The sequence below is a fragment of the Cloeon dipterum genome, chromosome 2 (genome assembly GCF_949628265.1).
Source record: "Cloeon dipterum chromosome 2, ieCloDipt1.1, whole genome shotgun sequence".
Classification (NCBI taxonomy): Eukaryota; Metazoa; Arthropoda; class Insecta; order Ephemeroptera; family Baetidae; genus Cloeon; species Cloeon dipterum.
In genome coordinates this window covers 2,964,585-2,987,914 of record NC_088787.1, presented here as the reverse complement: position 1 = coordinate 2,987,914, position 23,330 = coordinate 2,964,585, and the positions used below count along the sequence as shown (strand labels likewise).

Below are 23,330 nucleotides of genomic sequence, written 5' to 3'. Positions count from 1 at the left end.
TTTTGCTACATTTCTTCCCATGGGTGTAAACGGTAGAAGTGGTGCTCCAAAAAATTACCGGTATTAACTCGGTGAAATTTAAAGAGCTCCGCCCCCCGAAGCGCTTGGTTCTTTTGCGCACATGGAGCCGCTTGGCCGCTTCACAATCTCCTCTTCTCCTCCCATGAGATTTTCATAGCAGCACACGACGCCGTCGACACAGCGTAAAAACAGCTCTTAAGTAAGGTCGCGTGACCTGAGGAAGTTTGTAACAGGCAATGGTGAAAAATCGAGCATCGCCAAATGTGCTCAAAACTGCTGAAATATCATAAAAAACGTGCAAACAGAATCCCTGACGGAAAATAGGCAAAATAATAAGTGCAGCCTAATGGGCTTGATTTTGAATCGGCCTGAGCCCTGAGATTGTCGCACAATTTCCAAAAACGCGAGATAAAGGCATTTTTTCCATTTTTGTGATTTTTGCTAATCCAAATATCAGGTTCTAATCATCAGAAGGGCATAATAAACTACCCACCGTTAGACTCGTCTCAACCTCATCTGATGCACAGAATTGTTGTTGACGTCATAATTTACTGGATTTTATTAATTTGGAGCTTTGAAAATCAAGGAATTAATGTCTGAACCACGTTTTTTCTACTTAAAAAATTAATAACTTGGCTCCTATGGGTCGTGCGGTGTAAAACTAAAGTTATTTAGAATTTGCACAAGATTCTGCGTCTTTTAGGCGCCTCGCCCGCCACTGTCCGCCTCCGCACCGATTTTTTTTCTAAATTCTCCTATGAGCCCGATCAGTTGTCAGGCTATTTCTGCCTTTCACCGTTAAAACTGATCAAAAAATTTGATAAATTAATTAAATTAAAATTATTTAAAACCTAATAATTGTGGAAATGATTTTTGATTTTTTTGTTAAAAAAGGAAAACCACTCATGCATAATTGAGGTTTTTATTTCTTTCCTTTAATTATCACAAATTTATCGCAGCTAAGAGTAAATAATTGCCTGCAAAGTCCACTCGTATGATACATTGACTTGATTTATTAAATAAAAAATATTCGTATTTGAAAATCCTTTTATTCAAACATAAAATTTAAAATGTTGACAGTAGGAAATGCTCGACGCCCCGCATTTCCCTGAGGGAGCTGGCCACCTCTCTGGCGAAGACGCCGCGCGGAGGTGCGACTCGATGACGACGGCGGCGCTGTCTGAGGAAGCGGATGCCGTGCTGCTTGGTCAGCGACGCCCACCGCACCCTCGCGAACTCTGCCAACCCTGAATTAGACAAATTAGACAATAAAATGCTTTTTGACTCACCTTTGACGGCCTTAAAGCGCTTCCACGAGCGCTGGATGACCAGCAGGCGCACCACCTGCGACCGCCGCTCCTCCACAGAAACATCGTCTTGCCGACCTGCCACTCGCTGCTCGGCACATCCAGCGGGCCGATGATCAGACTGACGGCCTCGAGGGGGTGGAGCTGCAGCCAGAGCGGGTCGCGGCGCGGCGTGAAGAGGAGGGCGTAGCGCTGCACCAGGTTGCATCATCGGCGTCGCGAACGCCGAGTCCAGGATCCAAACTGAGCATCATCGCGCTCAACTTCGACGTCTCACATGAAGGTCCTGTGATGCAGTGCACTGCAAGTCAGGGGTGAGAAAATGTCACTGCGCTGCAGTGAGAAAATCTCACCCCGCCGCATGTCACTGCTGTGTGTGCGTAAAACTCCCCCACACAATGAATAGTGACATGCGGTGAGATGACATTTTCTCAATGCAGCGCAGTGACATTTTCGCAACCCTGACTTGCAGTGTGGGAATTAGGAAACAGCAAGGTCACACCCACAAGCGTCCAAAACACAGACGGGCACGACCCTGCTGGAAATTAAGTAGAAAAGGGGAAATTGAATTAAAAAGAGAAAATTAATGGAAAAGGAAAAAGCAGGGCCACACCCACAAGCGTCAAAAACACAGGCGGGCACGACCCTGCTGGAAATTAAGTAGAAAAGGGGAAATTGAATTAAAAAGAGAAAATTAATGGAAAAGGAAAAAGCAGGGCCACACCCACAAGCGTCAAAAACACAGGCGGGCACGACCCTGCTGGAAATTAAGTAGAAAAGGGGAAATTGAATTAAAAAGAGAAAATTAATGGAAAAGGAAAAAGCAGGGCCACACCCACAAGCGTCAAAAACACAGGCGGGCACGACCCTGCTGGAAATTAAGTAGAAAAGGGGAAATTGAATTAAAAAGAGAAAATTAATGGAAAAGGAAAAAGCAGGGCCACACCCACAAGCGTCAAAAACACAGGCGGGCATGACCCTGCTGGAAATTAAGTAGAAAAGGGGAAATTGAATTAAAAAGAGAAAATTAATGGAAAAGGAAAAAGCAGGGCCACACCCACAAGCGTCAAAAACACAGGCGGGCACGACCCTGCTGGAAATTAAGTAGAAAAGGGGAAATTGAATTAAAAAGAGAAAATTAATGGAAAAGGAAAAAGCAGGGCCACACCCACAAGCGTCAAAAACACAGGCGGGCACGACCCTGCTGGAAATTAAGTAGAAAAGGGGAAATTGAATTAAAAAGAGAAAATTAATGGAAAAGGAAAAAGCAGGGCCACACCCACAAGCGTCAAAAACACAGGCGGGCACGACCCTGCTGGAAATTAAGTAGAAAAGGGGAAATTGAATTAAAAAGAGAAAATTAATGGAAAAGGAAAAAGCAGGGCCACACCCACAAGCGTCAAAAACACAGGCGGGCACGACCCTGCTGGAAATTAAGTAGAAAAGGGGAAATTGAATTAAAAAGAGAAAATTAATGGAAAAGGAAAAAGCAGGGCCACACCCACAAGCGTCGAAAACACAGGCGGGCATGACCCTGCTGAGAAAGGAATGAAAAAAGAATTTGGACTCACCCTTAATGTGGCCGTGGTCCTCAATGGTCACCTGGTGGTCGCTGGCCGCCTCGCTGCTCGCTGGCCCCTCCATCACGGCTACAGACCAGCTCCGCGCACGTCCTCCTGCCGTCACTGCCAGTTAAAGACTGACGAGAGTAGGAGAAGCGAAGCAGCAGACAGAGTCAGCAAAAGAGGGGAAGCAGTGGGTCATTCACCCAGCAGCCAAGCGTCGTTTGTCCCCACTCCTTCCCCTCTTTTTGTACTCTGGCTGCTTCTCCTTAAATGCCACCGCTAGCTGCCAACCGCGCATGCGCACTTGAGCCATCTGGCTCCGCCTCCTTCTCCACACGCTCTACGTTTGGCGTTTAGCCCGCGAAGTCAGCTTGCCTGCGATAACGCTATCCGCGATACAAACTCAATTCACCAGTTGCATAAACCCTAAGTGTTTGAAGCCGCCAACAGATGGCGCCACCGTAGACTTTCGATTTTAAGGCACTTCCGCTGCGATTTCAGACTCAATCTAGCTACTGTGCATTCTTCAGTTAATTTGCTTATTTTGACGTGCTGAACATCAAAATCGGTTCAGCCAATCGCCGTAGAATCGTGAAAAACTATTTTTTTTAAATAAAAAATCTTTTCCAACGTTTCTACGGCGAATGGCTGAACCGATTTTGGTTATCAGCACGTCAAAAAAAGCAAATTATTTAAAAAAGCAGAAAAATTCGTTCTCATGGGATTTAAAACCTAAGGTCCATAACATCTGAGAGCCGTCGTCCGATCGAATAATTTAAAAAAGTGACCTCTCTGCGATAATTCCGCTGCATTTTCAGCCGAGTATTTAATTCACCTACCAAACCAAATTCAACCCCCCAGAATACGATTGGCTTTCCTCTCAAAATTTAAATTGCAGTAACACACATTTGATTATCATAAGAATTTAAATGAAAATTTGACAAAATATGAATTTGTGAGTAAGCATTATATTTTGTTTTTAAAATTCACCGATTTGCCTTTTAATCCTCATGGCAATGAACCGAAAAAACTGGTTCAGAGGCAGAGAGAAATAAATAATCACCTCCTCCTTCCAGAGGGCACGCGGCCCAAAAAGAGTTTTTTGTTGTGAAAAAAAGCGTCTCCTCGGTCAGTCGACGATAAGAAAGCCGTGCGGTCCGCCATGAATCATTTCACTGCTTTGCGTTGGCCTCCGCCACCGTCAACTTCACGACCGTCTACAAGTGGAATAAAATGGACTTCACCTGGAGGAAAAAAGGTTGGAAGCTGTGGGGGAAGAGGTTTCGTTTCCGAAGAAATTCTTCCTCGATTCATATGGCTGTGTTCGGCGGCGAGAGGCTCTTTCTCAGCCTTTTACCTTTCGAAGATGCATCTCTCTGAGCTCCCTGGTCTGGCTGCCAACCAACCTGTATTTCACCTAGATCCACCGGGATTGGCAACCGTGGCAAAAAATGCTAGCATTGATATTTTTAATTTTCATGTAGGTTCGGACTCGCCTTTTAATTTCTCACAATCATTCGTCTGGCTATTTCTGCTTCTCACCAAAAGCTGATAAAAATTTTACAACTAATTAGTTTAATTAAAATAATATAAAAGCTTTATCGTCGGTCTGCCAGCCCGCTTTCGCTCGCCGCACATTTGTCGCCGTTTCACGATAGTGGTATGATTTAAATAAAAATAAAAAGGCTAGAATTTTTCTTTCCTTATACGCAGTTGTGGTTATTCTGGTATAAAAAGGCAAGGTCTCAATTAAATCACAATCAGAAGCAGCCGAATCTCCAACTGTGGTGAGTTCCAACACGCGAATATGCGTCCCCTCAGCACAAAATCGCATTTTTTCCAGGGAAAAGGTGAAATTTGAGTTCTAGCCATGGAGATTCGTTGGTTCTTCCTGGTCGCTTTTCTCTCGCCGACTGTGACAGCGGAGGAAAAGCTGAACATTAAAGAATTCATCCACAAACACGACTTGATGTATAAACAGAAAATCTTGATATCCAAATTTAATTTAAATATCGTTAATTTAAACAATAAAGGTTCAGTCAGGTTGAGAAAACCTTTGACGACAAGGCCCTGGAAAGCAAAAAGTACAGAGCTCAGCTCACAGCATCGCTCGGTCAAATGGCAAAGGTATTTCTTTATTTTTTAGTTACGATAATCGCGAATTAATAATTTTATAGGACATGAATGATCAATGGGACGAGGTGGCATTAAAATTGGTCGATCTGCACTCCAAAACGGACGAAATGGAAGGGAAGTTGGAGGGGCTGGAGTCTGAAATTGCCAGGATCGAATCAAAATTGGATGAGCAGGAATTGAAAGTGCAAGAGTTTGAGCGATTGCATGAAAAGCGAGCATCCAATCGGAAAATAATACAAGACAAGGTTTCCCAAAAGTGCTACTTAAATTCGAAATACTATTTTCTTATTTTTAGCACACCGCATTGGCTCTTGAAATAGAGAGTTTGTATAAACAGGTAAGCACGCATATCAACATATCAAGGTTTTAACAAACATTAGAGCTACAAATTTGGATTCTAATTGCATTATATGTGATAAAAACATTAAATTTTTCATGATTTTTATCTAAAAACGGCTGTTTAAGGAGAGTAGAGACTAGGAGGCGACATTCGGTATCAGAGCTGATACCCTACTATATGCACGCCAGCTTTATTTGCACGGCGTTAGTATGTTGCTAAGCAACGCGACTGATTCCTAGTAAACAATCAGTCTAACAATGGGTCGCAATATCGAAAATCGCAGGAATGCCCTGAAATCTCACGTTCGGGACGGATACAGACCTTCGGACAGTCGGATGGATCGCCAAATAACAGCAAAAGTGTCAGCCGCGAGTCATGTTAGTATAGGTGAGCTAAGCAAGCTTCGTCTAGTAGTGTGCACCAGGTGTGCAAACACAACAGACTAACCTGAAGACTTTTGCTGTTATTGGCGATCCATCCGACTGTCCGAAGGTTCTGTATCCGTCCCGAACGCGAGATTTCAGGGCTTTCCTGCGATTTTCGATATTGCGACCCATTGTTAGACTGATTGTTTACTAGGAATCAGTCGCGTTGCTTAGCAACATACTAACACCGTGCAAATAAAGCTGGCGTGCATATAGTAGGGTATCAGCTCTGATACGGAATGTCGCCTCCTAGTCTCTACTCTCCTTACGGCTGTTATAGCTTTTATTTTTCTTCCACCAACGCATTCTCGGCACAATTTCCCCTACTACTGAAGTCACAAATCAGCGCTGCCAGCGAGAATAGACGGAATTTTTACTGTAACATATATATTATAAATTTATTCCAATTCTACGCACTTTAAACTTACTTTTTATATCTTTTGCAATTGTTCTACTGATATTTAAGTGCCAACATTTTGTTTCATGTGTCCAGGATGTTGATTGCCTGAAAACCCGCGGTAAGGATTTTTTAAAAAGAAAATAAAGCTGAGTAATTAATGTTCAATTATTATGACAGTGCTGCATAGGTTGGAAAACGGAAAGAAATACCATTTTTCGGCCGTCAAGGCAAGTATTATTTTTATTCCATTTCATTCCACGACATGCAGTTCTAGGACCGTTTGAATAATTAAATTAATTGAGGCAATAAATATATATCCTTTCAGCGGGACTGGTATGAATCCAGAAAATACTGCCAAAGTATCGGAATGCAGTTGGCGTCGCCAAAGACTGGAGACGATGTGCGTTTGTTGTCCAGCAAAGCCGGTGAAATTTTTAGTGGTTAGAAATTTAATTATTAAATAAACAATTATGTACAAAATTTGTATGCAGCTGCTGACGTTCATTGGTGGCTGTCTGCATCGAACGTGGGACGAGAAGCAGGTGACTTAAGATGGCACGATGGACAGGCTCTTCCGAAAAACAGCGAGTCGTGGTCTACAGATGATCCACGTAAATACGGAAATTTATCAAACCACTGCGTCGGAACATCAAGCAACTCTAAAATATACGGCTATAAATGGTGGCTCTACCCATGCTCATATAAATGTTTCGCAATATGTGAATTTCGTGCCTCGTCCTGCCCCTGACGACCAGGAATAAAAGCGTGCGAAAATCATCCAAGGGGTGAGATTATCTCGGTTGCAAATAATATATTTTTGACACTTATTTTGGCCATCTAAACATGAGAGTTTTATTTGCACTTCACCTGAAACTTCTAAAAAATAGGAAGCTCGCCAAGCAGAAACAGATATTGGATAAATATATAGTAGAAGAACTCATGCACTGCCCTTTAAAAATTTTATCTCCAATTAAGCGAGCGAGAATTTAAATTGCTATGCAGCCAGCGAGCAGATGGAGACGGAAGCCAACGCTGATTAAGATTTTATTGCGGCACGAACCAAAAAGAGAAAATGAGGTAGACCATAGCCGCACCAGTCGAACAAAAAATTGGAAAGAAGAATTATTAATTATTAGTCTCGAACTCGAAGCACAATTTTTTAGCAGCCTCAGCAAAATGTTAGATTAAAAAAAACATTTCTAACTCTTAATTCAAACAAATTAAGTTGAAAAATTATAAAAATTAATTTGCGTGGCATGCAATTCATTTTTATAATTAATTTTATTCAAGAGGTTGATAAAAATTCTGGTCACTATAGTTATACTTCTCCTTGTTAGTGGTTTTTATGGTTCGAGATTGCTTTTTTATTTTTCTCAAAATCAGAGTGTGTTGGTCAGCGGCCTATTTCTGCTTTTCGCCACAAGCTGATTACATAAAAATGTGGCCAATTAAATTTAAAAGGTGTATATCTTTCCTCGGTTTTCCACTTCCACATTCGTGCGGTAAAATAATTAAAAAATTAATTTTCCTCTCATTTCGAGCACTCACATCGACTATTTCTTTCCATCAACCGTGGTGAGAGTTCCAACATTCGTTCACCGGAGAATAAGAATTGAGCGATGACTATGCTGCTGCTTTGGTTCCTCTTGGTCGCTTTCCTCTCGCCGAATGTGACGGCGAATGTGGACATCGAGGAAAGCATCTACAAGCACGAATTCTTGTAAAGTTACACCGATTTAAATCTGCAAAAATCTAATATTAAATCACTAGGTTTGGTCAAGTCGAAAACGCTTTCGAAGGAGTTGCCCTGGAAAGCCAAAAGTTCCGAGCCAAGTTCGCAGATTCCATCAGCGGAATGCGAAAGGTGATTTTTGTAATTTTGGTTTTGTTGCATTCGCGAAATAGCAATTTTCAGGACATGAATGATCACTGGAACGAGGTGAAAGCGAAATTGGACTCTTTAGACGCCAAAATGAGCTCAACGAACTCGAAATTGGATGATTTGCAGACCAGAACTGACAGGATGCAAGCAAAATTGGAGCAACAAGATTCGAAGCACAAGACGGGAGAATCCGATCAAAATGAAACTATCATCAAGGTGTGCATGAAATAATTTTATTTTAAACGTCTTAATTATTTTTCTTGCTTGCAGTATAACAATCTCGCCGATCAAGTTAAAGGCCTGAAAAAGGTAAACCTTTATTCACAATCAGTTTAGTTCTTTTATAAAACCTGATGTTCCCTTTTTCCAGGTTTATAAGGAGCAAGGACTCTGCTCAATTTAGTCAACTTTCAACCATTAAATTCTGGAGAGCAGCCATAGCGAGTTGCACGTCTAGAAAAAATTTCTGCTAATTTTTTGGACCTTTGATAATAACAAAAATAAAAATTTGCTTGTATCTCTGATTTATTTTGGTTTAATTTCGGTTAAAAGTCAATGAAAGAAATTTAATAGAGCTATAAAAGTTCGAATTTAATTGCAGGCCTCGAATGAGCTGTGTGCGTTGCGGCTTGCGCCGTGCACAGACGGAAACGATTGCTGATAACGAATTTATATTGCAGCAGCCGGCGCAAATAGCAGGGAAATTAATTTTAAATAACCAAAATGAGTTAAAATGATTCCGTTGCACTGGATCCTAGCTTTAAATAATTAATATTCTCTAATTTAAAGTTCTTATAATTTTGGAAATGATTTGTGCTTTTTTTTGTTAAGAAAGGAAAAACATTCTCACGCTTGTTAAGAATTTTTTATTAGCATATTAAATATTATAAATTTCTTTTTTATTTTACCAGCAAGAACATGTGCTTGACCGCAGCCATATGTTTCCGCCGATAAAGATAACATCATGAACCTTATGCCAAGTATATTAGAGTAATAAAATTTTAATGTAATGACCTAAAAACCTCATTTCACACACCGGGGTCTGGATTGCGATCTGCGTTGAAGCTGCGCAGTAAACATATGCGCATCTTAAGCATGCGCAGTATGTTTAGATCGCTTCTTTATCTCACAGGGAGCCTGAAACTCATTACTGCGCATGCTTGACCCTAAATAAAACCTTCTGCGCAGTCGTAATTCCCACCGGGTTGCGATCTGTGCTGATTCCCGCCAGTCAGGAGTCAATATGGCGTCCAAATCATGGAGGCCATTCAGAAGCGTCAAAAAAGGGGCGTGCCGACCTAATAATTTCCTTCCCGCGTATTTTTTTACATTTCCATCAGCCTGATAAGCCATCTAACGGTCTATTTTCCAATTACTGGACCCCGGTGATTTTATAAAAAAGATAATATAAGTCTGAAAAGTGCAAAGAACTCAAAAGCTTCAAAGAACACACTCAAAATCATATAAATAAAAAAGCCTCAAGACTTTTACATCCGGCTTTGCTGGGTGTTCTGATAAATCTCCTCCTCCGGGAAAGGGTTCTGAACTTCCTCGTACAAATCCGAAGTTGAATAAGGCCTAAATTTACCGGAAGAAGAAGCGGCTGGAGCCGTGTTTTCATAGTCCGGGGTGGGGCTTTGGTCCCGCACTGGGGCAATTGGTTCGGCGACGATCTCGTCGCTGAGGATCGAGTGCGTCTTGTGTTGGTGTTTCCGGAAAGCCATGTTGAATAATGGTTGCGGCTCGCTAGATGGCGTTTTCATACGCTTGCAAAGACACAGAATGACCAATCCGCAAAAGATCAAGGTGAAGACGTTCGAGCAGATCAAAATTATGATCCAAATTGATTCTCGTTTTGAATTTTTAAGTTCTGCTGGTGGTTCTGGTACTTTGTCCGTTACGGGTGTTTTGGTGGAAATTCTGGCTACAAGTGTTTGATACTTTTTTGATGTGGTGGTTCTCGGAATTCTTTTGGTTGTGGGTGGCGCGGGGGTGGTTGTACTGCCAACGGTCACGCAAGATCTCCTCCCATCACAACCTGAAAGTTAATTATTTATTTTATGAATATTTCTGATACCAAAATGAAGAGAAAACCATTGAATCGACTGCTTTAACAAAGTTTCTGAACACAATAAACGATTCCTGAGGGTCGATTTAGGCAAAGCGGATATTTTTAGCGACCAATTAATAAGTCCTTCGTGACGTGCGAATTTTTTTCCCGCCAAAACAATTTGAATGCGAGAAGTGCGCATGCGTCAGAGCTAATTTGAGCACTGGCAGAGAGACCACTTGTACGAGTGACTTTTTTTCAGATCCAGGCAGCTCTGACGCATGCGCAGTTTTCGCATTCATATTGTTTTGGCGGGAAAAAGGTTCGCACGTCGCGCTGGACTGTTTGGTTGGAAAAAATATCCCCTTTACCTAAATTCGACCCTCAAGAATCGATTCGTTTGCTGAGAAACTTCGTTAAAGACGTTCTTTAGGGAAAAAACATAAATTAATAATTTTATAATTACCTTGAGATGTGCTGAATTTATACTTGAGAAGCTTGAAAGTTGGCTTGACCGAATTATACCTGAGCGTTATCCAAAAATCACCCTGTGCGTCAAAAGCGAAAGTAAAAGGCCATTTTTCGTAGAGACCATCACCCTTTAAACAAAAATTACTTCACAAATAATTTCATTTGATGGTTTTACCTGATAGATTCGCTCTTCCTTGAAGGATAAATTCGTGTTCCAAGTCGCCACAAATAAACCTTTCGGTGAAATGAGGTCAGAGTAAAGAACCCCTTTGCCATCCATAGCCATTCTGTGAGATGGAGCCATCTTGTTTCCTACTCGCGCGAGGGACACAGAATTTACTCCAGCCCTGAGGTCTGGGGTCGAGATGGAGTACAGTGTAGAGGGATTATTGGCACCGCTGACGTAAAGACGTTGTCTCATAGGGGAGAAGGCGAGGGAAAAAATCTGGATTTTCTGTGTTGCAACGAGCCGAATTTGATTTTCCTTCAGTCTATAGACGAAAAGGTGATCGGTGCCAGAAATGGTGGCGGAGAAGTAGGCGTGCAGGTTGTCCCGAATTGTCTCGTCGATAGCCAAGTCATTTAGATTCCTGCTGGTAAATTTGGCGGAGACGAGGCTATTCGGAAACTCGTGGAGCAGGTGAACGGAATCGTCGGCCATATTAAAAATCCAGAGCTTTGGTTGGCAATTTAGGTGGCCGTTGTCTAGGACCCAGAGTCGTCCCATGTTGTCGGTTGCGATTCCCTTGGCACTTTGAACTGCTTTGCAGGATTCCATACCCTACGAAATTCGAAAGAACCGTGAAGTTGGCAATAGAGAAGAAAAAAGTCTAAAAGTCGCTGAACCCCGTGCCTCTGATAAGCCGCTTGCGACTTGCGATAAGAGCAGGAAAACCGATTGTTTGGTCTCTACTATAGCAGCTATAAAGCAATCTAATAAGGCAGCAAATCCTAAACGCTGATTGGCTGTCAACAGCTCCCGTGGTTGCCTAGCAACGGCTCGCATGAATAACGCTTGAGTAGCTGCTGACATGCACGTACACGTCAGCGTCGTGAATTTAAAATCCAAAGAATTCTTAGTGCTTTTTTCGAGTTGCGCGTGTCTTCATTCGGTTTAAAGCAACTTTCAATGCGTTCCAGCGATTATAATTCGACAGATTAGTTCTTCAGTTGCAAGAAGAGACTAATTGTAAGGAGACGACAATTGTATCAGATACTATTTGCACGTCAGCTTTATTTGCACTGTGTTGGTCTGTTGCCTAGCAACGAGACTGCTCGTAAGTAAACAAACAATTGAACGAGTTGCGTTGCCTAGCAACAGACCAACGCAGTGCAAGTGCACATAAAGCTGACGTGTAAATAGTTAGAATCTTCTTTCCTTATTGTTAGAAGAGAAGAGACCAAAAATTCGGTTTTTTCATCAATGGCAATGTCAACAAATTTAAATCCACGCCCAAAATACACAAAAAATCTTACCGTCATGGCCCACGAAGGATAAGGACTGAGTTTGGGATGCGACGAGGTTGCGTCCTGAGTTGGCAGCCACGCGAGGGACGCAGGGACGTACTTGACCGGGCGAAGGCTCAAGAACAACCTCTGCCCGGACACAGCCAGGTATAAGGGATAAATTTGATTGGGTTCGAAATTCCTTGTCCCCTTGAGATCGTCCGAGGAGGACCAGTTGAAATCAAACTGGTCCCACTCGTACACGGAAGTGAAGTTGAGGGCCGCGGCCGCCGACAGGCTGAGCAGCAGAGCGATCAAACGGAACGGAGCCATGGCCCCGGTTAGAGTGACTGCTTCTCACTAATCATATTTCAAACAAACAAGGAAAATTAGTAAAAATTGTAGTAGATAACATAATTTGAAAATAAACTAGCAGAGGGAAAAATCAGTAATGGAGTGGAAATGAGTCATGCTCCTTCAGCTTGAAGAAAACATAAAAAATAGTCGTACATGCTGCACAAAAAATATCGTCATTTTTTCCTTAATCGATAGCACCCTAGCAAAACTCTGAATAAATCTGTTAAAGAGGTTACTACAGTTTTTTAATGTGTTCTAGGGTGTAGCATGCTGCGGATACATTGGTTCTCGTTAGATCATCGAAGGTCAGTAGGTGGATGGGTGACCACCTGGCTGCCGGCTGCATAGCTCCAGGCCTACTCGCTACTTGCTGCTTTGCACCTTTCCAGCATGCGTGATTTGGCTTCACGGGACGAATGTCTAGCGTTTCAATGCAGTCCTCAGTGCGGAAGCAAGGGGCCCTTGAGTGGGCTGGGTCCCTTTGCGGCCTGGTTATCCGTTCGCGGTGTTATTGGGACCAGGGTTTCAGCATTCGTGCCCTTCCCGGTCCTTGGACAGGGATAAAAAGCAAAAAATGCGAGGAAGAATACAAGAGAAAGATCCTATAGGGCGAGAGGCTATTGGTCACGTGACTGCATGTTCAAGAAACTTTTGCTATTATCAACACCCTTCTATATAATTTAACTCGCTACTTAATAGTGATTGCCTCTGAATATGGTCTTGTTTTGTAGACTGTGATTGGTAGGAAATAAATTGTTTATTGCTTGTCGTTTTGAATCTGAGTTTTGACCATATATGGTTCTAATAACCGATCAAGCTGCAACTGCGTACTAATTTTTAAGTCGCACATCCGGCATATGGCAATCTCTGAGGTTGAACGCAAACTTAACGATAAATTCTAGACGTAAAAACACATAACCACAAAATCAGATTACATTCAACAAAATGATTTAATTGTTCACGTTTTTCAAGTGGGCTCTATTACAGAAATTAATTATTTCGTAATTTAAAATATGCTATTTTCATTACTAATAAAAATTTTACTCAAACTATAACTGTTTTAGGTATGGGCGGTTTTTAATTAAAATCTATAATGGGTTGAATATTTTGTGCTAAATTTATTGAACATCACTAAAGCATAAGCTAAAATACAATATATCAAGCTATTTATTTTTTTTAATTTGACATAAGCACACAAATTTTAAACAAATATAAGATAATAAGGCTCTGCTATATTCATATAAATATTGAGATTATACGTAACGTGTTAAACAAAGTAATTATGTCCTGGTTGTGGAACAATTTCCGCGTACAATTCTGACTCACTTTCGCATCGCTCATAAATCGGTTCATTATCGTCCTGGTTCTCGGCCAAAGGCTCAGGTGGTCCAACATCATCGTACGTGTCCGACTCATCATCATCACGAGGAAATTGGGACATTTCTTCGCCCTCCTTATTTATCTGGTCGATGGAATTTTGCATTCTTCTAAATTTCAGACCAAGGAACAAAATGATTAGAGCCATTATTAAGAAGGTGACTCCGTTCGAGCACATCAAGGAAATGATCAAAGTATCAGTTTGGTGGCGATCCAACCGTGCAAAAATTCCACTTTCAGTGAAATTGAGACCGCAGTCAAACGCGGAAATGTCGGGCTGGTGCTCAGTGGTCGTCGTGCTGGTTGTTGCAGTACTTATTGTGTAGTTGCAGGTACAGGTCTCTGATTTTGTGCGACTGACTGCATATTTCATTAACTTGTATTTTGGTTCTTTGTCGGACATTGTTATTATCCAAAGATTGTTGAATTCGTCAAGGGAAAATATAAATGGATAGTATTCGGCCAACCTTGTGTCCTAGAAACAAAGTCCGAGTGTATTTTATTATCTTAGTCCTTTTCATATCTGAAAATTAAGACATATACCTTGAAAAATTTCTCTTCTTTGAAGCTGGCAACGTTGGTATCCCATGATTTTATGGACCTTTCGTAAGGAAGGTCGAAATACAACCTCCCGTTTAGGTCCAAAACCATTCTTCTAGTTTCATATGAAAATTTACCAATGAAAGACGTTTTCGGTTTTTTAATTTCCGCTCTGATTTCACACAGTCGAACCGCATGCAGGTTGTTGGAGTGCAGTCCACCAACGTAAATGTTGGAATGTGAAATGGCGAGAGTTTCGATGCGACTGGCTCCAGTTTCCACGCGCCAGGACTTATCTTTGTTGAGACTGTATGCGATGATGTGTGTTGATTGCTCATATGAGTCAGCAATGTACGCGAAAGTGTCTTCCGGCGTTACGTCCACAACAAGGTCAAGCAGGAACCGTTCTGAGGAAACAACTTCAGGAAGGAACTCGTGTTTAACTTTGAGCGAATCTTTGTGATTGAGGTCAAATATCCACAACTTTGGTTTGCAGACGTCACTTCCATCATCAACAGCCCAGAGGCGACCGTAGATATCAATGTCCAAGCCCCTGATGCTATATAAGGCGGCCTTGCAATCACTTCTTTTCTGTGTTACGATGAAATGTATGTAAATAGTGTGTTATAGATAGCTTCAGGCGAGATTTAAACTTTTTACTGAGAATTTTATTTACCTGCGCTTGCCACGAGGGAAATGGGTTGAGTTGTGGAGGCGTAGAAGACTCGGAAGTCGTTGGAAACCAAGCAAGGGTCACAGGAATTCCATTGTATCGAGAGTAGCTGACAAACACCCTTCCGCGAAACACTGCCATATATAATGGTTTATTTCTTGGGTTGTACTCTCCATCTACCAGGCTTGTATCAGAGGGCAACTTTAAAACTAAGTTGCTCCACTCGTATATGGTGGTGAAATCATGGCTCGAAGCCGCAGAGAGTCCTGGCACTAGGAGGATGGTCAGAAAGGATAATGGAGTCATGATTGAAGAGGTGCTGCAGCTGGAAAATTGGAAATTGAATCGATAAAAATTAATCAACAAACGACTAATAATATGTGATCTATTCAAAGCTAAGCTTTTACTGGCCTGTTCTGAGAATCAGGTAAAGCAGTACAGAGTGCACCAGCACATCATACAAAGCCCGTTACTTTGGCTCAAATAAATTTCTTTCAACAGGACTTTTACACGGATATTTCGCATTAATAATCTACATCCGCTCTTATAATCCATATGGTATGAGAAAGATTAAATATTCAAGGATTTCTTACGTCAGCGGAAGAAAAAGAAAGTTATGCTGGAGCCAAGAAAAACCAAATAATTGATAATTAGGATTACCTATACCAATACTGCACAGGTGGAGGGTTTTATTTTGGTTATAATTATGTCCCGAAATAATATTTTTTGTACACATATTAGCTAATAAGGTCAACGTAGTTTTGGCCAGTGGCTGGAAGTTACCGTATTTTTAATGTTATGAAATATATTGCATCAAATTCATAAATAAAATACAATCCCCATCATCAAATAATAAACGTAACGTTAAAAAAATCAAAGAAGGGTTCAAAGAATTTAAATACAAATTAACAAGCCCATGGGTTCGCGTTGTTAATAACGGTTAAATATGCTTCAGGAAACGGCAAAAATTCTCCAAGGCACATTACTTTTATTTTCAACCAAACCAAAAACTAAAATTTAGCAGGAAAAAGGGTTGGGCATATCAAATTTGATATATCGTTCTTGATATAATGTCCTAAATATCAGGGGAGAGGGGAAACCAGCTTATTGGTTGCTTTCCCTGATCCCCTCTTCCCGCTAAAGGGAGTACGACGAGGAGCTGAAATTCAGGAATAGAACTTAAGATATATTACAGAAGATGAATATTGATTTGCATTAAAAAACCTTCTGAACAATTAGAATGCACCAAAATAAACACATCTTTCAATTATAAACTGGAAAACTTCATAATTTCTAAGTATCACATTAATATTTCCCATACTCCTTACATTACACTCCTACCAAATATTAAGCATCCCTATCAGCTGGTACCTGTATACAGTTCTGCTTCAGGTGGGATCGCGTCCACGTACAGTCAACGAGTCAGTCCTCAAGTAGACCAGTTTCGGGGTTGAAGTCACGCGTTTTCTTGCTTAGCGACTGCAGCATGCACCACAATCGGTATCCCAATGGTCAGGTTCAAGGTTACGTCGATCCCAACCAGCCGCAAAACCAATATCCCGGACAATTCCAGCAAGGTCAGCAGGGTTACAATGGCAACCCTCCTCAGGGTTACAGGGGCGGAAACCCTCAACAAGGATCTGATGGCTATACTCCTGCACAAGGTACATAATTCCTTTTAATTCATTAAATTGAGAGATGCGAACGAGAGATTTTAAACCTTCCTTTGGCTTTGAGTTTTATTTTTCAAAAGCTTTATTACAAAGAAAGAAAACACCGAAAAATACAAAAGCTACTTATAATTTCATTAAGTCTCTCCAGTGAAATTCTAGAATTTTTCTAGTAATTCCGGGACGAAGAATGCAGAAAATTTTACAGGAACTATTTTTAAAAATTGCTCCCAGATATGGATGTCATATTCTCAATCTTTACTAGCGGCTCTGTATCAAAATTCCTGAAGCCATCCGCGTCTTAATTGGTGTCTAACGATGAGAGCTCGGTTCTTTTATTTCCCACGGTCATACGCTTGCAGCAGCTACCTTTCCCCTCTTATCACCTGTACAACGCAACGGCCTAGGTTACAATAACCTCCACCCCGCTCGCTAGCGAGTTGAACATATATTAGGTGATAGTGGGGGAAAAGGTGGCTGCTGCAAGCGTATGACCGTGGGAAATAAAAGAACTGAGAAATTCCCCCGATCGAAAGTGTCTGGAAAGAAAGCTACAGCTGGAGCAGGCGATATTCGAGACATCTGCTTAAATCTGTAAAGCATGTGACTAATCCGCATGACTGAATATTAAAGGACCGATAAGTAATACAAATTCTTACCACATATAGTTGTGCGCAACTGTGTTGCCAACATTAAATTTGAGTTTTGATTTTCTGTACAACTTGTGATTATTATGTTTTGGTCTTTACTCTTATTCCCGCTAGAACCCATTAAAATATTTTATTTGTAGCCCAACAATGGATTCAGTTGCCGATTCAGTATGACCCTCAGCAAGGTTCTATATACTCCGGAGGAACACAGCCGCAGCAGCATGGGTATCCAAAGGGCAATCCCCAGATAAGGCCACCACATCCACCCCAGGGTGGTTGCGTTCAATCTAACCCTAATCAACAGTTTCCGCCGCATTTTCCACCTCAGGGTCCGCCACAGTTTACAAATAATTGTACGTAACAGTGTTGCCAACATTAATTTCGAGATTTGATGTTCTCCACAACATATGTGAAATTATGCTTTGGTCTTAACTGTTTCTACTAGAACTGGTATATGAATTCATCCATTAAAATATTTTATTTGTAGCTCAACAATGGAGTCACTTGCAGATTCAGCATAACCCTCAGCAGGGTTCTATATACGGAGGAACACAGCCGCAACAGCATGGGCATCCAATGGGCAGTCCCCAGATAAGGCCACCACAACCACCGCATCCACCCCAGGGTGGCTGCGGTCCAGGTCGAGGAGGAGGAGGAGGCATCAACCAGAACACACCTTCTAGGGCTCAACCTAACCCTAATCAACAGTTTCCGCCGCAGTTACCACCTCAGGGTCTACCACAGATGACACTGCAGGTTCCTCTAACTCTGTTCCCACCTCAGGGTCCGCCACAGTGTGCACCGCAGTTTCCTCCTCAGGGTGCACCACAGTTCACAAATAATTGTGCGTAACAGTGTTCCAACATTAATTTCGAGATTTTATTTACGACATGTGAATTTATGCTTTTTGGTCTTCAAATATTTTATTTGTAGCTCAACAATGGAGACAGTTGCTGATTCAGCATGACCCTCAGCAGGGTTCTATATACGCCGGAGGGACACAGCCGCAGCAGCATGGGCATCCAAAGGGCAATCCCCAGATAAGGCCACCACAACCACCGCATCCACCCCAGGGTGGCTGCGGTCAAGGTCAAGGTTTTCAACAACATCAACCACCTCTGATGTCCCAGGGTGGCTTGGGAAACGGCCCAATAGGAGGAGGAGAAGGCGGTTTCAACCAATGTACACCTCCTATGAGTCAACCTAACCTGAATCAACAGTTCCCGCCACAGTTTCCACTTCAGGGTCCACCACAGTTAAAACCGCAGAATCCTCTGACTCTGTTCCCACCTCAGGGTCCACCACAGTTAAAACCGCAGAATCCTCCAACTCTGTTCCCACCTCAGGGTCCACCACAGTTTGCACCGCAGGTTCCTCCAGCTCAGTTCCCACCTCAGGGTGCGCCACAAATTGTCCTGCTGGTTCCTTCAAGTCAGTTCCCACCGCAGGGTCTACCACCGTATCCACCTCACGTTCCACAGTAGTGTTCACCCCAGGGAAATGGGGGTGGATTCAACTAATATTAACGTCCAGCGACTTCACCTTCACCCAACCAACGATCTTAACCTCCGCCACCACCCCCACGACGGAATCCACATAAAGGCGGTAAAAATACCGCAAATGCTGCCGCATCAAGTTGCAGCATTTGGGGTGGAAACGGACCCAACTTGATAGGTTTAAGGTTTGACGAGAAACCCTGTGTGATCATCCCAGTTAGAAAGTGACGAGGGACAATTGGCATTGGCTGATACCTGCACTTCTTATATACACTAACGCGGTTTTAGAAACATTCAATTTTACAGTTATATTAAAATCTTACTGCTAATAGAAGTAACTGCTTTTATTTAACCTTGAAACCAATCATAAGGTGTATTCTAAATATATAATTTCCCTTTTTTAAACCTATCTGATAAAGGAAATGCAATGCCTTGCCAATATATTAAATATCTCTAGGTGAAAATATAAATTTTTTTGAAACACACCAGTGGACCGTGTTGCGATCTGTGTTGAAGCTGCGCAGTGAACTTGTGCCCATCTTAAGCATGCGCAGTATGTTCAGATCGCTTCTTGATCTCACAGAGAGACTGTAACTCATTACTGCGCATGCGTGACCCTAATTAAAACCTTCTGCGCAGTCGAAATACCCATCGAGGCCTGTGTTGGTTCCCGACGGTCAGAATTCAATATGGCGTCGAAATAATGGAGGCCAATCAGAAGACAGTCCAGCGGCCAATCAGAATTTAATAATATTATTATCATTTCCGCTTTCTAAATGATGAGGCTCATGATAACTTTTAGATTATTTTTTTTATTTTAGGGCTACAAATTTTAATTAAATAACTACAAGTGGACATCAGCGATCGTAGTGTCCATTGATGTGGAAGGAACGGGATCGATGATTTCCTCGTAGATCGGCTCGGAAGTGTCGCGTGGTTGAATTTCGCGGTTGATAAGAGGCTCTTTGCACATTTTATCGCGATCTTTCTTGGTTTTGGCAATCGTGTCTTGCGTGCGCTTCATCTTCCGGAACCAATAGATTTGGGATGCGATGGAGAAGATGCAGAAAACGTTCCAGCAGGACAAAATGGTGTTCAAAATGAGCAGACTTTGGTGTGTGGCGTCGTCGCTGTTGCATGTTTTATTTTCTTTGTCTTTCCCTATGGCTAATGTTGGAGTTGGGGGCAGTGTGATAGCTTCTGAAACAATTGTAATATGGGATCAAATTTTGATTCTGCGGATTCTGCTTTAGTTCTTGCTGGCATGCGGTTAAACTTGAAAAAAAAATACCTGTTGAGGTGTTGTAGAGATACGGCAATACACTAACTTCAGCCCTCTGTAGTCTGTACTTCGGCTCTCCACTTTCGTAAAACACCATCATCCAGAGCGTCCCAGACGAGCTCAAGGCAAAAGTAAACGGCCATGAGCCCAGTTTTACAGCCTAAAACATATATACATAAAAAGGTGTAATATGACTAAAAACAATATTTCTATAAAGAAATTCTAACTAAAATGTGAGTGAATTGAGCAAAAAAAATTAAAAACTCTCTTCAAAGTCCCGAATGAAAATCAAATTTTCAGTTAAGCCCGGGTTTCAGCATTCGTGCTAGTGCAGTGCGCGCCCTTCCCGGTCCGAGAGGACAAGGATAAAAAAGAGCAAAAAAAATAAATTATATAATTTGGAAATGTGAATATAACTACCTCATAAGAACGTTGCTCCTGAAGTTCCTTTGAAATTTTCCAAGTTGAAATATAGTTTTTCCCATTAAATGCGGCATAGACTGTCCCAGCATTGTCAATCAACATTCGGTAAGGCTCTGCAGTCAGTTTTCTGATAATTTTTGGATTCAAATAATATCGATTTTCGTTCTGAAGATCGGCCACGGGAATAGAATGCAGATCATTGGAGTTGTATTTTCCAAGGTAGATCTGTCTTGGGTTTTCCTTAGGAGAAAGCGCTATTGACACCCATATTTCTTCACTCTTAACCATCAGCCAAGATTTGTCCTCTTTCAAGCTAAACACAAGGATGTTCTCGATTACCCGGCGCGTAATATATGCAAACCATCCATTTTGTGTCTCTTCAAGCACTAGATCGTGCATTTGATGCCCATAGTCTGAAGAAAATTGATGCACATGATCGACCTCATCGTTGTTGGTGAGGTTAAAAATCCAAAGTTTTGCGGGACAATTTAAATGACCACCGTCAAGAACCCATAGCCTCCCAATGATGTCAACTTCCAGCCCTTTTGATGCTTGGATTGAGTCACATTTACTATAATCCTACAACAAGAGCATACACAATTTTGAATTAATATAAATATATATATTCTCCTTTATTCATTAATTTATTCACATTGAATTAACTAATTTATTTTGAAGTTACATCACTTATCCAGCTAATTAAAAATTTCAAAAAAAGGAAATTTAGGATCAAAACAATTATTTTAAATTTTGTATTGGAATTTTATTAAGATTTTCATTTTTTACAAAAGATTACTATGAGTATAAGAAAATCTAAAAGAATTGCACTTCAATATTTATAAGGAAAATGTTGTGATCCAATTTTTTTTAATTCTTTTATTTAGCTGTTTAAGGTTTACATTGAAACATCAATCTAAATAAAAATATCAGAGTGCAAACAATAATGATGTCGAGTACTTTGACTAACAAAAGATGCAAGAAAAATATTCAAAATTTTTATCCGAACGACGGATATGACGAGAAAATAACTTACGCGATGCTTTTCCCACGAAGGGAACGGTGCAAGTTTTGGAGGCGCAGCAGCAGGCGAACTGTTGATTGGTAGCCATACAAGAGTCACGGGAATACCATAATATACATGCAGGCTTAGAAACAGCTTTTTGTCAAAAACGGCCATGTATCGAGGTTCAATATATCTAGGCTTGAATAAATTGTCACTCAAGGCATTTGATCTTTGCTCCACTGACGGCCACACGTAGTCCATTTCATCCCACGTGAAGACGGTGGTGAAGTTGATGGCATTGGAGAAAGAGAAAGCGAGCAGAAATAATGTCCCGATTAAGAATAAGGAAGTCATGTTCAGGACACCCAGCAGGCTTTTAGAGCTCACTGCTGGGTCCCGAAATTTTATCCAACCTGAAACAAAGGAAGGAAAAACTACATAGGGCTATGATATATAGACAAAAACTTATTTTCTTAAAGATTTCTCACTAAAATAGTTCACGAATATGTGAATTTCTAACCTTAAAATATACTTTATCGCGCGACCGACGACTTTTCCGCGCGCTAAATCAAAAGTGAGGTGACATTTTAAGAAATTTTATTTTAACTGACCTTATGAAGCGCAAGGCACAAGCGTGGAGACCGTGCACGACCAGAATGCTGACTGTTAGTGGTTTTGGCTCCGTCCGCTCTCAGTTTTTGAAACCGACAAACAAGGAAGTGTTCCCACCATGCACTCAAAATCAAATTATATTATAATGCGCAATGTTTCAATTTCGTACTGGAATTAAAATATACATAAAATAGTACACACGTGTAGTGTACCTTAATAGCAAGAGCGACAGTTAAGAGTGATTGAATTCCCATCTTTATAATAATTGCTTTTCAGAATGTTTGCCTTCAGCATGAAATAAATCTGCGCCTTTCGCTTAAGCAGGATGTTTTTAACTTGACTATTTTCTTTCTTTCTTCCATGCAAACAGAGGCTGGCCGCAAAGGAAACAATTTTTAATGGAAAATTGGACCAGACAAATTACGGCAGGCTTTCCTTTTTCTAGTAGTTCAGTTTTGGTATCGTATTCTGAGCTCCTGAAAATTTCTTACATCTCATTTAACGTTAAAATGTGAAAAGCACGATTTTTTTATCATACTGTTTCATTTCCTCTCGAGCGTTATCGATTTAAAAATAGCATGTGCTGCATTTGCGTCACAAAAACCGCCAGCTTCCTTTCGAATTTAGAGCCGTATATGGTAAAAATTACGACTTCCGACCTCTGATATAAAAACGTATAATTCTTGCACGAGGTTCATGCTTTTTTCTCAGAGGCGCAGTTGCAATAATATCAAACGCGGAATAAAAATCCCAAAAAAGGCACCTAATCCTTTTAAATAATTATTCTCCACCGTCTGCTCCCACTCTGGCGAGGCGAGAATTCCAAAAATCCTCGCGCGTGATCCTTAGAATTCTAAATAAATTATTTTTGAGCATACATTTTTGCTGAATATCATTAAAAATAGCCAGTTTTTCAAGCTGTCGCTGCAGCAAATTTTTGAAAGAAAATTTCCTTTTAATTGAATAACAGGAAACAGTTTATCTCGGCTTGCGCGAAGCTTATTTTTTCTCTCTTCGGGGAAATAAACACTTTTTGCTTTGGTGCGGCCGCGGTTTTCTTCTTTTATCACGAAATTATACAGTCACACATTTTTTACACAATTATTCGAACATCAATTTTATTTTCATACATTACTTTATTTCTCTAGGCACTAAAAAGGTGTTAGAAAAAAATTAGCTCTGCAAATGAACGTCAGAGACTGCG

The 23,330-nt window shown here is 41.2% G+C and overlaps 5 protein-coding genes across 5 annotated transcripts; 3 read left to right on the top strand and 2 right to left on the bottom strand.

Moving 5' to 3' along the window:
- Positions 1 to 4,853: 4,853 nt before the first annotated feature.
- Positions 4,854 to 6,745, top strand: LOC135937340 (uncharacterized). The gene is made up of 7 exons (XM_065480489.1): positions 4,854 to 5,020; positions 5,071 to 5,274; positions 5,325 to 5,366; positions 6,288 to 6,312; positions 6,372 to 6,421; positions 6,520 to 6,594; positions 6,686 to 6,745. The coding sequence occupies exons 1-7, from the start codon at positions 5,012 to 5,014 to the stop codon at positions 6,743 to 6,745; spliced, it is 465 nt and encodes a 154-aa protein (XP_065336561.1). The 5' UTR covers positions 4,854 to 5,011.
- A 1,029-nt stretch (positions 6,746 to 7,774) lies between these two features.
- Positions 7,775 to 8,479, top strand: LOC135937339 (uncharacterized). Its single transcript, XM_065480488.1, has 5 exons — positions 7,775 to 7,914; positions 7,965 to 8,058; positions 8,110 to 8,292; positions 8,347 to 8,385; positions 8,447 to 8,479. The coding sequence occupies exons 1-5, from the start codon at positions 7,814 to 7,816 to the stop codon at positions 8,477 to 8,479; spliced, it is 450 nt and encodes a 149-aa protein (XP_065336560.1). The 5' UTR covers positions 7,775 to 7,813.
- A 678-nt stretch (positions 8,480 to 9,157) lies between these two features.
- LOC135936105 (major royal jelly protein 1-like) lies at positions 9,158 to 12,576 on the bottom strand. The gene is made up of 4 exons (XM_065478796.1): positions 12,074 to 12,576; positions 10,773 to 11,378; positions 10,593 to 10,725; positions 9,158 to 10,114 (listed from the first exon to the last, which is right to left on the bottom strand). The coding sequence occupies exons 1-4, from the start codon at positions 12,374 to 12,376 to the stop codon at positions 9,564 to 9,566; spliced, it is 1,593 nt and encodes a 530-aa protein (XP_065334868.1). The 5' UTR covers positions 12,377 to 12,576; the 3' UTR covers positions 9,158 to 9,563.
- Positions 12,577 to 13,542: 966 nt separating this feature from the next.
- On the bottom strand, positions 13,543 to 15,234 carry LOC135937311 (protein yellow-like). The gene is made up of 3 exons (XM_065480456.1): positions 14,994 to 15,234; positions 14,321 to 14,908; positions 13,543 to 14,252 (listed from the first exon to the last, which is right to left on the bottom strand). The coding sequence occupies exons 1-3, from the start codon at positions 15,129 to 15,131 to the stop codon at positions 13,668 to 13,670; spliced, it is 1,311 nt and encodes a 436-aa protein (XP_065336528.1). The 5' UTR covers positions 15,132 to 15,234; the 3' UTR covers positions 13,543 to 13,667.
- A 1,264-nt stretch (positions 15,235 to 16,498) lies between these two features.
- Positions 16,499 to 18,794, top strand: LOC135937337 (proline-rich protein HaeIII subfamily 1-like). Its single transcript, XM_065480487.1, has 4 exons — positions 16,499 to 16,654; positions 17,451 to 17,535; positions 17,798 to 18,154; positions 18,244 to 18,794. The coding sequence occupies exons 1-4, from the start codon at positions 16,499 to 16,501 to the stop codon at positions 18,792 to 18,794; spliced, it is 1,149 nt and encodes a 382-aa protein (XP_065336559.1).
- The last annotated feature ends 4,536 nt before the right edge of the window (positions 18,795 to 23,330 follow it).